Below are 11,653 nucleotides of genomic sequence, written 5' to 3' on the forward strand. Positions count from 1 at the left end.
GTGTGTGTGTGTGTGTGTGTGTGTGTGTGTGTGTGTATACATACATATATATATATATATATATATGTAATATATATTCTTTTTATTTTTATTTTTTTGCAGTACGTGGGCCTCTCACCGTTGTGGCCTCTCCCGTTGTGGAGCACAGGCTCCGGACGCGCAGGCTCAGCGGCCATGGCTCAGGGGCCCAGCCGCTCCGCGGCATGTGGGATCCTCCCGGACCAGGGCACGAACCCGTGTCCCCTGCATCGGCAGGCGGACTCTCAACCACTGTGCCAGCAGGGATGCCCATTGTATATATTTTTTACTGCAATAGACAGTAAGAATTAAATTTCTGTCACTCTCCAGTACTCACATGCCATAGAAGCAAATGTGTCATGAAAAACACCCCCAGGCCACGTTCTATTTCCTATTCTATTTCATCTTATTTCATTCATAATATATTTAATTTTTCAAAGTGCTGGTCATGACCCACGAAACCAGTTTTCATTTATAAAGAAACACACTGCCCTAGGGAACTCCCTGGCGGTCCAGTGGTTAGGACTCTGTGCTTTCACTGCAATGGCCCAGGTTCAGTCCCTGGTGGGGGAACTAAGATCCCGCAAGCTGTGCAGCACAGCCGAAAAAAAGAAAGAACACACTGCCGTAAAGCACCTCAAAGCTGCCGGGGCCCGGTCCACGAGTGCTGGTGAGATCACGCCAGCCACACGGAGGAAGCAGGCTCTGGGGGCCTCAAAGTGAGGGGGGGACCAGCACGTGGCACCCGCCCAGGGAGGTCTTACTCTGCGTGACCCCCGCCTGCTCGAGGTTCTTCGAGACGGAGTCTGGCTCCATTCCTTTACAATCCAGGGACAACGGGAAAGTCCCTACAGGCCTCTGCCCACCTCCTGCCTTTGCTGGGGTCACCCCTCCCTGTCTGCCCAGGCTCGGGATCACCCTCCTCCAGGCGGGTGTCAGCTCCCCGCTCTCCCCAGACTAAGCCCCAACGTTCCTCCCTCCCGGGTTCCAGGGCACCCGCCGCCCATGAACACAGCTTGGCATTCCCCACTGGGCTGCCCCCTCCCCTGCATCCCAGCCGGCACACAGAAGGCACTCAGTACATGGGGAATGGAGGGGTCACTACTCACACCACTCCGAAGTCCAGGGCAGACAGCAGGAGGGCATCCATGCCCACGCTGAGGACGTTCGCTGCAATGCCGGTAACCACTTGAGGCATGATGATGCCCTAAGAGCCCCAAGCAAACAGGGAAGCATGAGCACTTTCAACAGCCAATCAGTTGGGTGCTGCGAGCGAGCAGGAAACGTATACATCGGTCTCTGCCCCCCGGTTCCCTCAGGGCTCCGGGGCTCCTAAAACCCTTGCCATTCCCTCAGTGCTAAGAGCACCAGGGGCATCCCTTATTCTAATATCTGGTCTTTGACCCCACCTCTGACACAGAGCTCCTGAAAGCCTTATGAATTCCTTAGTTATAAGAGTACCAAGAGTATCTTTTGTTCTAATGAGGCGACCCAGGATGGGCTCCGGGATGGGGGCCGGTCACCACGATTTTCAGGCTCCCCAACCCCACTCTCGAGAGGGGAGACGGGCTGGAAATGGAGCTAATGAACGATCACGCCCTTGTGAGGACACCTCCATAAAGTCCCAACAGCGCGGGCTTTGGGAAGCTTCCAGGCGCGTGAACACGGGCACCAGCCCCTCCCCATACCCTGCCCCACGCACCTCTTCCACCCGGATGCCCACCTGGATCCTTTATCATGTCGTTTTATAATAAACCAGTGAACGGTAAGAGAACAGTGTTCCCGAGCTCTGTGAGGAGTTCTAGTAAATTAATCGAACCCAAGAGGAGGTCGTGGGAACCTCTGATTTATAGCCAACTGGTCAGCACAGGTGACAACCTGGACTTGCAGCGAGCGTCTGGGGGGGTCAGGGGAGCAGGCACGTGGGACTGAGCCCTTAACCCGTGGGATCTGACGCCATCTCCAGGTACACAGTGTCAGAGTAAAACTGTACGACACCCAGCTGGTGCCCTGGATTGCTGGGTGTGGAGGAAAAAAAACCACGTCTGATGTCACTTCTGAGCGTGGCAGTCACGTGAGTGAAGGGCAAAGGCAGGAGGAAGACTGACGTTTTCCTGAGCAGGTGATGAAACGAACGTTCAGTTAAACAGGAGACAATGTTAAATGACTGCGAAGTAACCCAACACCAACAACAGCAGGGGTCGGGACCATGGGGCATCGCCCCCACTGGTGCCGCCTGAGCCAGACCAGCCCGGTGGGTGACCGCCTCTGCGTGACGACAGCGGCACAGGCCACAGCTCCCAGCGAGAAGAGAGCGGGGACACACACGCCAAGAGCCAGCCGGGTCCCGGCGTGAGGTCTATAAAGGAAGACCACCTGCGAGGCACCAGGACCGAGGCTAGGGGCACACGAGGTCACCTCATCCAGGGTACCCAGCGATGCCCGTGGTGGAGCAGAGGTACCGCGAACGCCCATCCCTTTATTCTTACTTTACTCGCTTCGTTTGTATCTGCTGCCCACGCGACACTGGTACTTTCTTTAAGTAAGACTTCTGCATTTCCCCCTGCATTTAAACGGCTGACCACTGTCAAAGTGCAACGGCTTCGTGGACAAATGGAGACACGCAGGCATTGGAGGCTCAGTTCGGTGGGCTGGAGCGCCTCTCAACTCTGCCCGCACCCACCCTGCCCTGTGCTGCACGAGGCCCCAGGGGGCCCTGCACACGGCTGCGGTGGTGGCCGTGGGACACTGGGTCCTCCTCCCCTAAAACAGGCGCCAGTCAGTCTGAGGCCAGTGCAAAACCAGAAACCAGGTGGCTAGAGAATGTGACGGGCCGGGCATCTCTCTAGGGCGGGGCACATCCATCCACAAGACTCCACCCAGACAGAGCTCGGGTAGAACCTCGGAAAAAACTGTCCATTACTTTTATGGAAAATTCCCTAAGACATTTACCGCGGGGTCGGGGTGGGTGCGCGGCGGCCAGGCTGGCAGCGTGGCACTCTGGCCAGTCCCGCGGGGCCAGGAAGCGGGCTGTGGAAACACAGGTGGTGACAGCGCTCAGCCTGGAGCTTGGACCAGAGCCCACTACCCTGGGGACCTCGGCGCAACAAGGCCTCTGCTGGAGCCTCAGTGTTCTCACTCGAGTGCATCTCTGTCTAAGCACAGTCAGGGTCGGGGCGCAGAGCAAGGAAGGGGTCGTTAAGGATGGGCGAGATGGACGCGCGACGGTGGGGCTGCAGGTGTGGCCCAGATGGAGAAGGTGCAACCCGGTGGGGGACAGGTCCCAGGTGGCCCCCACTTCGAGCCGCCACACATTTGGTTCGGTCTGGCTCCCAAGTCTCACTGAGCCTGGGGGAAGGGGCGGTGTGAGCTGGGACAGCCCAGGGTCCAGAGCCTCAGACCCTCAGCCCATTCCACCTTGCAGCCCGCCTTCCACCGTAACCCTCAGGCCTAGCCCAGCACTGGGCTGTCGGTGCTGGAAAGAGAAATACTCGAAGCAGATCCTTAAGGCAGGATAGTTTGTAGAAAACATCTAGCTCTGGATATGCCAGCTCAGAACCTACCCTCTTCAGCCCTAACTCTCCTCTGTGAAGCTGGATAAAATAATTACTTTCTTGCAAGGCTGCAAGAAATGGCTCTCAGCACGCTGTTGGGTGTGTCTGCCTAAAACCCAAACTGGGGAAAGCTAGGGAAAAGCCCGCCCCAGAAATACAGAGTTTTAAATGTTGAAAACTTTAGATCAGACTTTGGAGCCAGGCTGAGTTCAAATCCCAGCTCCTTGGCTTACAATCTGTATGACCTTGGGCAAGTCACATCATCTACATACCTTAGTTTTCTTATCTAAAAATGGAAAAGATAGAGCCTATTCACATTGTTATTAGAATTAAGTTAATATATTTATAAGGCATTTAGAACAGTATCTGGCACAGAGTAGACAGACAAATTATTGTTAATAATAAATAAAACACAAATACCACGTTGAGTTAGGGAAATAATATTTACTATACATTTCCAGTATTATGGAGTAAAACTATTAAAAAATCTGTACCTGACTTTGTAAATATTTTGCCTGCAGCTGGAACAGGAATGTGGCCTGTAAGATAAAACAGAAAAACAGCTCTCGTTGATTAAAAAAAAAAGTCTCATTCCCACAGTTTACAGTCGGTTCTGGTTTTCAGTAAGATATTTAATCTTGTTATGTGACCCGCAAATTCAGAGACTCAGACCCACACTAACCAAATGCTAGGATAATCAAATGCTAACTATTTGGATCTTCCCAGAGCGGACTCCGTGAGGACAAAAGCAAATTCTAACCAGCTCAAGAGAAGCCACTCGCTGCCTTGACATCTGAATAGCTCCAAGGGTGACAGCTGGCGGTCCTTCCCCAAATCCAGGCGGAGCCCAGGAAGCATCCTGATTAATTTGGAGTCAAAAGTAACCCTAACCTAGAGACCGTCATGCAGAGTGAAGTCAGTCAGAAAGAGAAAAACAAATACCGTATATTAATGCATATATGTGGAATCTAGAAAAATGGTACAGATGATCTTATTTGCAAAACAGAAACAGAGACACAGACACAGAGAACAAACATGGACACCAAGAGGGGAAAGTGGAGGACGGGGTGGGATGAATTGGGAAGTTGGGATTGTCATATATACACTGTTGATATAAAATAGTGTATGAAATAGATAACTAATGAGAACCTACTGTATAGCTCAGGGAACTCTACTCAACTCAGTGCTTTTTGGTGACCTAAATGGGAAGAAAATCCAAACATATGTATACATATGGCTGATTCGCTTTGCTATACAGTAGAAACTAACACAACATTGTAAAGCAACTATACCCCAATAAAAATTAATTTTAAAAAAAAGTAACCCTAGAATAAGGAAGGAAATGTCTTCCCCTTATCAGTGTTTATATTTAATTTAAGCTCTTGGACATCAAAGTGGCACAAGCTCTGAGGATCAGTGGGGTGGGGACGACAGGTCCAAGAAATTTTCAACTTTTGCGATGAATAGCACTTTGATAAAATAAACAAACAAAAGGAGGGGAGGCCCACGTTCACGATTCATGTACCAAAACGCAAGGATGTTCTTGACACTTACCGGAAGAGAAGGGATTAAAATCATCACATAGATCTGGGCTATCCTAAAACAGACAACAAAAAAGCCTCCAGTTAATATTAAAACAATTGCTGGTCATGCTGTCTTCAAGCTGAATCCACAGAGTATTTTCTAAAAATTAAAACTAACAATAATTTATATGGGCGAAAGTTAACACTTGTAAGTGACTGTTTCTTTGCAACGTACGTCGACATCACATCAGGCCTGCTAAATGTCTGCTTACTCAGGGGAGCCGGACTTGACGTTTTTCAGGTCATCCTAGGCAGAAAAGCTGGAAGGAACACAGCCAGATGAACTGAAAGTTGGGCAAAATTCGGAAGCCTCTTGGAAGAGCCAGGACTGCAGCTGTACCTCACGAGGAAGCACGACCAACAGTCTCCAGAAAGGACAGCCTGCATCTCCAGAAAGGACAGTCTCCCCCTGCATCCCCGACATCACTGGGGAGCCTGCTAGAACTGAGGGTTAACAATCCCGACTCTAAAAACAAGCGTGAGGTGCCCTCTCATACACGTCAGGGAAAGACACTCTGTGCATGTGCAAAACGCCAAACGGAGAAACTCCGTGAAGGGCAGGCGGGGCCATGTCTCCCGGAGGGCAGGGTCCCCGTGCATCCGCATCGGGGGGGGGGTCCCCACCAGCCCAGGGTCCTGCAGGCCAGTCACAGCTTCCACCTTCCACAGGGTTCAAGTCCAGGTGACTGACCGAAAATGTCAACACAGGCAAGATAGCCAGCCAGCCACTGACCGTGACCCTGGGCTTGTGACGCTAGAGATCCAGCTGACCTGGAGACCTGGGGGTCTCGCTTCAGGAACGGGAGGAGGCTCTCGGTGTTGAGGAAGAGGGCCCAGCACGGGAAGCAGCACAGCATCAGGATGAGGATCCTTCTCGGAAGGACGATCCCCACACGTTTTAGGTTCTTGGCTCCAAAGGACTTGGGAACACAAATACAGTGATGGAGAATGCAGCGCCTGGGCCACCTGTCCCGCCAACAGACCCCCACCGGAAGTGCCCTGCCCGCCACCAGCCACCAGCAGCCGTGCCGGGTGCTTCCTGCCATCTGCTCCCACCCCAGCCGCTGAGCTGGTTGCCCGGGGCGACTGGTCCCCTGCTCCAGGGAACCAGGCAGGAAAGAGCTGAGCTTAAAAGGTGTGAGAAGAACTGGGCGCATGTTGGAGCCTTCCGGATTCATTCAGCAGATACTTCTAGAATACCTACTACGTGCCAGACAGCCATGAGGCCTGGGAACTAACTCAGCAGGGAGCAAAGTCCCTGCTCTCAGAGAAAAAAATCAATCCAGGAAGGGGAAGAGGATGGAGTGTTGGGGTGGTGGTGAGCACAGCTCCTGACTTGGTGATGGTGGGGGGGAGGCCTCACCCAGGGGCTGATGGCAAGAGAATGAGCGGGAGCAGGCTGGGGGCACTGCAGGGCTGGAACAGAGTGGGGTGGGGGAGGGGAGGGGAGGGGGAGGAGTCACTGGACAGCTCCAAGCAGAGGAACCCCACGATCAGTGGAGGGGCAGGTGGGAGGCCAGGGCACAGACAGCGGGGAGGTGGACAGGCCGCTCCCCAATGCCCCGGCCCAGGCCTCCTCTCTCTGCAAGTAACGGAATGACTGTCTCTTTCTTCAACCAAAAGCGACAGACCTCAACACACATTAAAAGAGAAAATGGGATGAAATTAAACACTCAGTAACGGAAGAATGGAAATACCAGTGACATATTACAGAATATTATGCAAATATTAAATGGGAAAGTATACACCGACTTCATTGAAACAGAACATTCTCCAAACGCTGTTGAAGGAGAGGGAAAAAAAAAAACATATGTTAAGTTCTAGAATTGTGTGGGTGCATAAATGTACACAGATTGAAATATCTGTAGGATATTCACCAAAAAGTTAACAGAGGTAACTGGGGGATGGGTGGGGGTAAATTTTAGTGATTTTTTCCACTTTTTAAAATACTTTTCTAGATAACCTAAAATTTCTATGTGTTTGGCCTTTATAATCTTTTTAAAAAGCTATTTAAAATTTGGGAAACAATGTGCCACTATGGAAGTACATTTAATAATACAGAAAGATGTCCATTATATATAGACAAGTGGGGAAACAAATTAAGATACAGCCTTTTTGTTAAAAAGTATATATATATGAATAAAAATGACTGAAATGTTGAAATGGTGCAAAAAAAAAAAAAAGGGGACCCAAAAAACTCTTTTGAAATAAAACTTCATATCCTGTATCACGCCAATCCAGAGTTAGCTTTGGCCTAAATTACATTAAGTCCTTCAGAGCGGTGTTCAGCTTAGCCTGGAAAAACGATCTCAGGAAACCCTCATGCATTACCTGATGGGAGCCGAGGGCAACAGCTCAGGAGATACTACATTCGCTCAGCACTGCTCCTTCCTTGGCATGTAACCCTGTCCTCACTCTCCCAGGCTTTGGGTTTAAAGGTAGGACTCATCCATCATATACCACCCCGCCCCAGCCATTCATTCATCCATCCGACCATCCACCCACCCACCCATCTCTGCCTACTTCTCACCCATTCAGCAAATTTCCAAGGTACCTGCTATATAGCAAGCACAATGCTGAACCATAGGGCTTCAGAGACTGAAAGGGACGCAGCCTTTCTCCCTAAGGAGCTCAGAGTCTAGAAGGAAAACCACTATGGTTATAGATCAGGTGGGTGAGATAAGAGCCAGAGCCAGGAGTAAAAGGCCTTGACTGGCATCTGTCTGTGCACTGGTGATGCCTGTACACCAGCCCAGAGCTCCCAATCCCAGGACAGGCAGTAACGATGGAGAGAAACGAGCAGAGTCAAGAAACACTACGAGTCAAAGTCCAGAGCGATCAACAGTTCTGCTAATGTGTGGAGACGGGGGAGGAGGCAGACGGCTTCTGGCTTGAGCAGCGGGCGGTGTATTCCTGAGAGAGGGAACTCTACAGGGGAACACTGGTGAGCTTAATCCTGGACGAGCTGGGTCTGACGACAGAATGGAGCCTGGCCCTCTGGGAAGAGATGTGGGCAGGAGATGGTGACGTGAGTCTTCACCACCGCTGGCGGCGGGGGAGACAGCAGCCGGGGCAGGACGTACCACAGTGGGAGGTAGGTGCGGGCAGGGGGCTCCAAGGGGCAGGAGGAAGAACAGACAGCACAGACTGAGAAGGAGCCACCGGAGAGGTGGCTGGACCGTTGTCAGGATCCGCAACCGTGGCAACCAGGGAGTGGTGGAGAGCGGCGGTGGCTGCGCAGGAACGGAATCAGTGATGGGTGCCGAGTCCAGGGCGGTGTCCAGACACGGACCACAAGGGACACCTGCAAGCAGCTTGGTTTGAAGGAGAGGAGAGACGGAGGGGCAGTGGACGAAGGAGGACGGTTTTAGGGTGGGAGGGATCAGACAGGATGGAAAAAGGAAAACAGCCCTGAGTAGATGGACCAGAGGACAGGGTTAGTAAAGCCAGCTCCGCTCCATTTACAGCCATCAGCAGCGGGGTAGCCAACAAACAAAAGGCCGCAAAACCACAGCCTGACCTCAGTCCCCTAGATTGGTTCTACAACGAAAGATCACTGACAAAGAAAGGTCTGTGGGGCAGGGTGGTCCTCACCTGAGACATAAGCATGTCACAAGCGGAGGCCAAGCCAGCTCCAATGGAAATCCCGGCAACATTCACAACCTGAAAGGAACAGCAGACCAGGTGTGGCAAGTGTCCGGGGACCAGGCGGGAGCAGCTGGTGATCTGTGTCTCAGATCACATGGTGTCCACATCTGTCCTTGTCGACTGTCACACAGAACGTACAGTCTAACTAAAGGATCACAGCCACCTGCATCGACCAGGGGAGCCAACAACCTAGTTTTTCCTAAACCCACAGCGCATTACAACTTCTGTATTTAATAAAAGTAACGTTGTGGTTAACACCTGAAGGTGATACCCCTGATCTACGGTGTGCATTTAATGATAATAACAGCAAACCTGGACTGAGCATGTGCTACGTGCAGGGTCGTCCCAAGCCCTTCACACACACAATGCTGCGATCACCACTGCCATTTTATGGGTCATCTGAGTCACAGCAAGTTACATCACTCAGATGGTGACCTGAAGCTGGGCAGCCTGGCCCCAGGCTCTGGTCCTCCGGTGAGGAACGGCACAACTTTTGTGTCAGCCTCTCGCCCAGACCCCACCCAGTGCCCCCGACAACCAGGGGCACAAGCGGTAACCTGCAGGTAAGGGTCAGAGCCCAGCAGAGTTGGGTGGGGGGAGCTGAAGACCCTCGTTTCCATCCTGGGCTCACATTTAGCAGTGATGGCAGCCCCAGGATGACCTTCTCGGCTGAGCCCCCAGGAGTGGGTGACAGGCCACCCTCAGAGCAGGAGGGGGCATCCACCCCAAGATGCTCTCTGCTGAGTCCAGCCAGGACAGCGTCAGGGCAAAAGCCCCAGAACACCTCGGCTTTCCAGGAAGAGAGAGGATGAAGCATGCCAATTTCTCAAGAGTTTTGTATTGAAAAGCAATGTCACACGTGAGCCTTTTCTGGGTAAATGAACGCACTTTGGTGTCATTCTTCCTGTACAACTTCAAGTCCATCTGGGTCAAGTTACTATTCAGAGACGGCTTTGGTTAAAGTCAGTGAGCTTTTACCAACCCAGCCCTGATGTCACACTTTCCCCTCCCAGCAGCCGGTGTGATAAAAGATGCACAGGAACTGCTACTGTATCTCTCAGAGCACGTTATCTGGGACACGAGCTTCCACATCAGGGTGTCCACTTTATGAAACTCTACAAGAGAAACTCCCTATGAGTCAGCATCAAGAAAAGCTGCTCTTCCCTGAGAGATGGCTCAGGAACACTTGGGGGGAACCACATGGGTGGGGAGTTCAGAGCAGATCTGCAGCCCCTCAGATGCCAGTCACCACCACCCCACCTTCTGTCTTCTTCCATCCGTGTGTCTGGGACCCGACTCTATCTGCCTTGAAAGTATTTTTATAAACCAACTCAAATGCTGTGTTGGAACAAGGTGGATATACAGAAATGTTCTTTTCTTTTAAAACCAAACACTTTTGTAAACCCTCTCATACTATATCCTGAGTTTTTTCACAATGTAAAAAAATTTCTAACTGGGCCTGGCTTTCATAAATAGTTTTCTCGAAATGAGTCTATTGTCTCCCTAGCAATTTGTTACAATTTAACAGCTGATTAAAAGCAAAAGTCTGGCCACCCACTGTCCCAGAACACAGGCACAGACCCCCTTATCAAAGCCCTTATCCACAGAAATGCCTGACTTTGGAACATACCCACCTTCCCACATGCCCTTTTCAAGCCTGTCTGTATAATTTTAGGTTTGTATTTACTGTATTTTTTTTTCTTGTTAGTCACACACCAAATCTTTGTTTTTATTGAAATATAGTTGATTTACAATGTTGCGTTGGTTTCAGGTGTACAGCACAGTGATTCCGTTTTATATATGTGTATCTATTCTTTTTTAGATTATTTTCCATTATGGTTTATCACAGGATATTGAGTATAGTCCCCTGTGCTGTACAGTAGGTCCTTGCTGGGTGTATTCCTATCTTATTTTTACTTCAAAAACTAGGAACTCTTCTGTTACCCTCTTATCATTGAGTGCTTTAGGGGAAAAACAGAAAAAGGGAAACAATCACCAAAAAACACATATAAAATCTGAATTCCCCTCCCAAGATAGGTTTCAAAATAGTTTTGGTGAAATAAATGAAAAAACAGGCACCGTGGGATTCTACAGGCATACACAATCATCATGCTTTAAACCCTCACCATGTTACAGATGAGAAAACATAAAGGCACAGAGCTGAGAAGAAAAACATACATTCAGGGTACGCCTGGGTGAGAGCCGGCTGCTCGGGTCTCCGAAGTTACGCATTTCTGAGACGTCTGCTGGGGCCACATCTCTGCTGGTACCAGGCTCAGCAGAAGTTAACAGGAGCTGGCCGATCACAAGAAAGCAGGCAGAGACAGACCAGCACAGCCCGGTGGAGGGGGCTCTGGGCTGCCTGGGAGTCCTCAGGGACAGTTTTGTGCAGGTGACCCTGCCCTGTCTAGGCAGACACACCCGGACCTCGAATGCAGGTAACAGAAAGCAGTGGGCACCGCAAGCAGGGGGCTGAGATGCCCGGAGGTCAGAAGCTGGGAGGGGTGTGACTCTGGCTGCAGAATGGGGGAGGGCAGGACGCAGTCAGGGTGGGAGGAGGGGAGGCCCTGCGGCTGGCAGGAGGGATGAAAGCTGAGCTGGGAGAGTGTAGTAGCAGGAAACAGAAAAAAAGTGATTTTAAGAAATGTGGGAGGGCTTCCCTGGTGGCGCAGTGGTTGAGAGTCCGCCTGCCGGTGCAGGGGACACCGGGTTCGTGCCCCGGTCCGGGAAGATCCCACATGCCACAGAGCGGCTGGGCCCGTGAGCCATGACCGCTGAGCCTGCGCGTCCGGAGGCTGTGCTCCTCAATGGGAGAGGCCACAACAGTGAGAGGCCCGCGTACCGCCAAAA

General features: G+C 51.3%; 1 protein-coding gene across 1 annotated transcript in view; it reads right to left on the reverse strand.

Annotated features, from left to right (window-relative positions):
- LOC103083887 (multidrug and toxin extrusion protein 2) overlaps window positions 1–11,653 on the reverse strand; it is a gene marked incomplete at its 5' end in the record, with an annotated part of 49,474 nt that overhangs the window by 34,299 nt on the left and 3,522 nt on the right. The window contains 5 exon segments of the mRNA XM_082931255.1: window positions 1,128–1,225; window positions 4,067–4,111; window positions 5,127–5,169; window positions 5,927–6,075; window positions 8,750–8,818. Of these exon segments, the coding sequence (XP_082787381.1) occupies window positions 1,128–1,225; window positions 4,067–4,111; window positions 5,127–5,169; window positions 5,927–6,075; window positions 8,750–8,818 (404 nt within the window).

The sequence above is a fragment of the Lipotes vexillifer genome, unplaced genomic scaffold (genome assembly GCF_000442215.2).
Source record: "Lipotes vexillifer unplaced genomic scaffold, Lipotes_vexillifer_v1.1 scaffold982, whole genome shotgun sequence".
Classification (NCBI taxonomy): domain Eukaryota; kingdom Metazoa; phylum Chordata; class Mammalia; order Artiodactyla; family Lipotidae; genus Lipotes; species Lipotes vexillifer.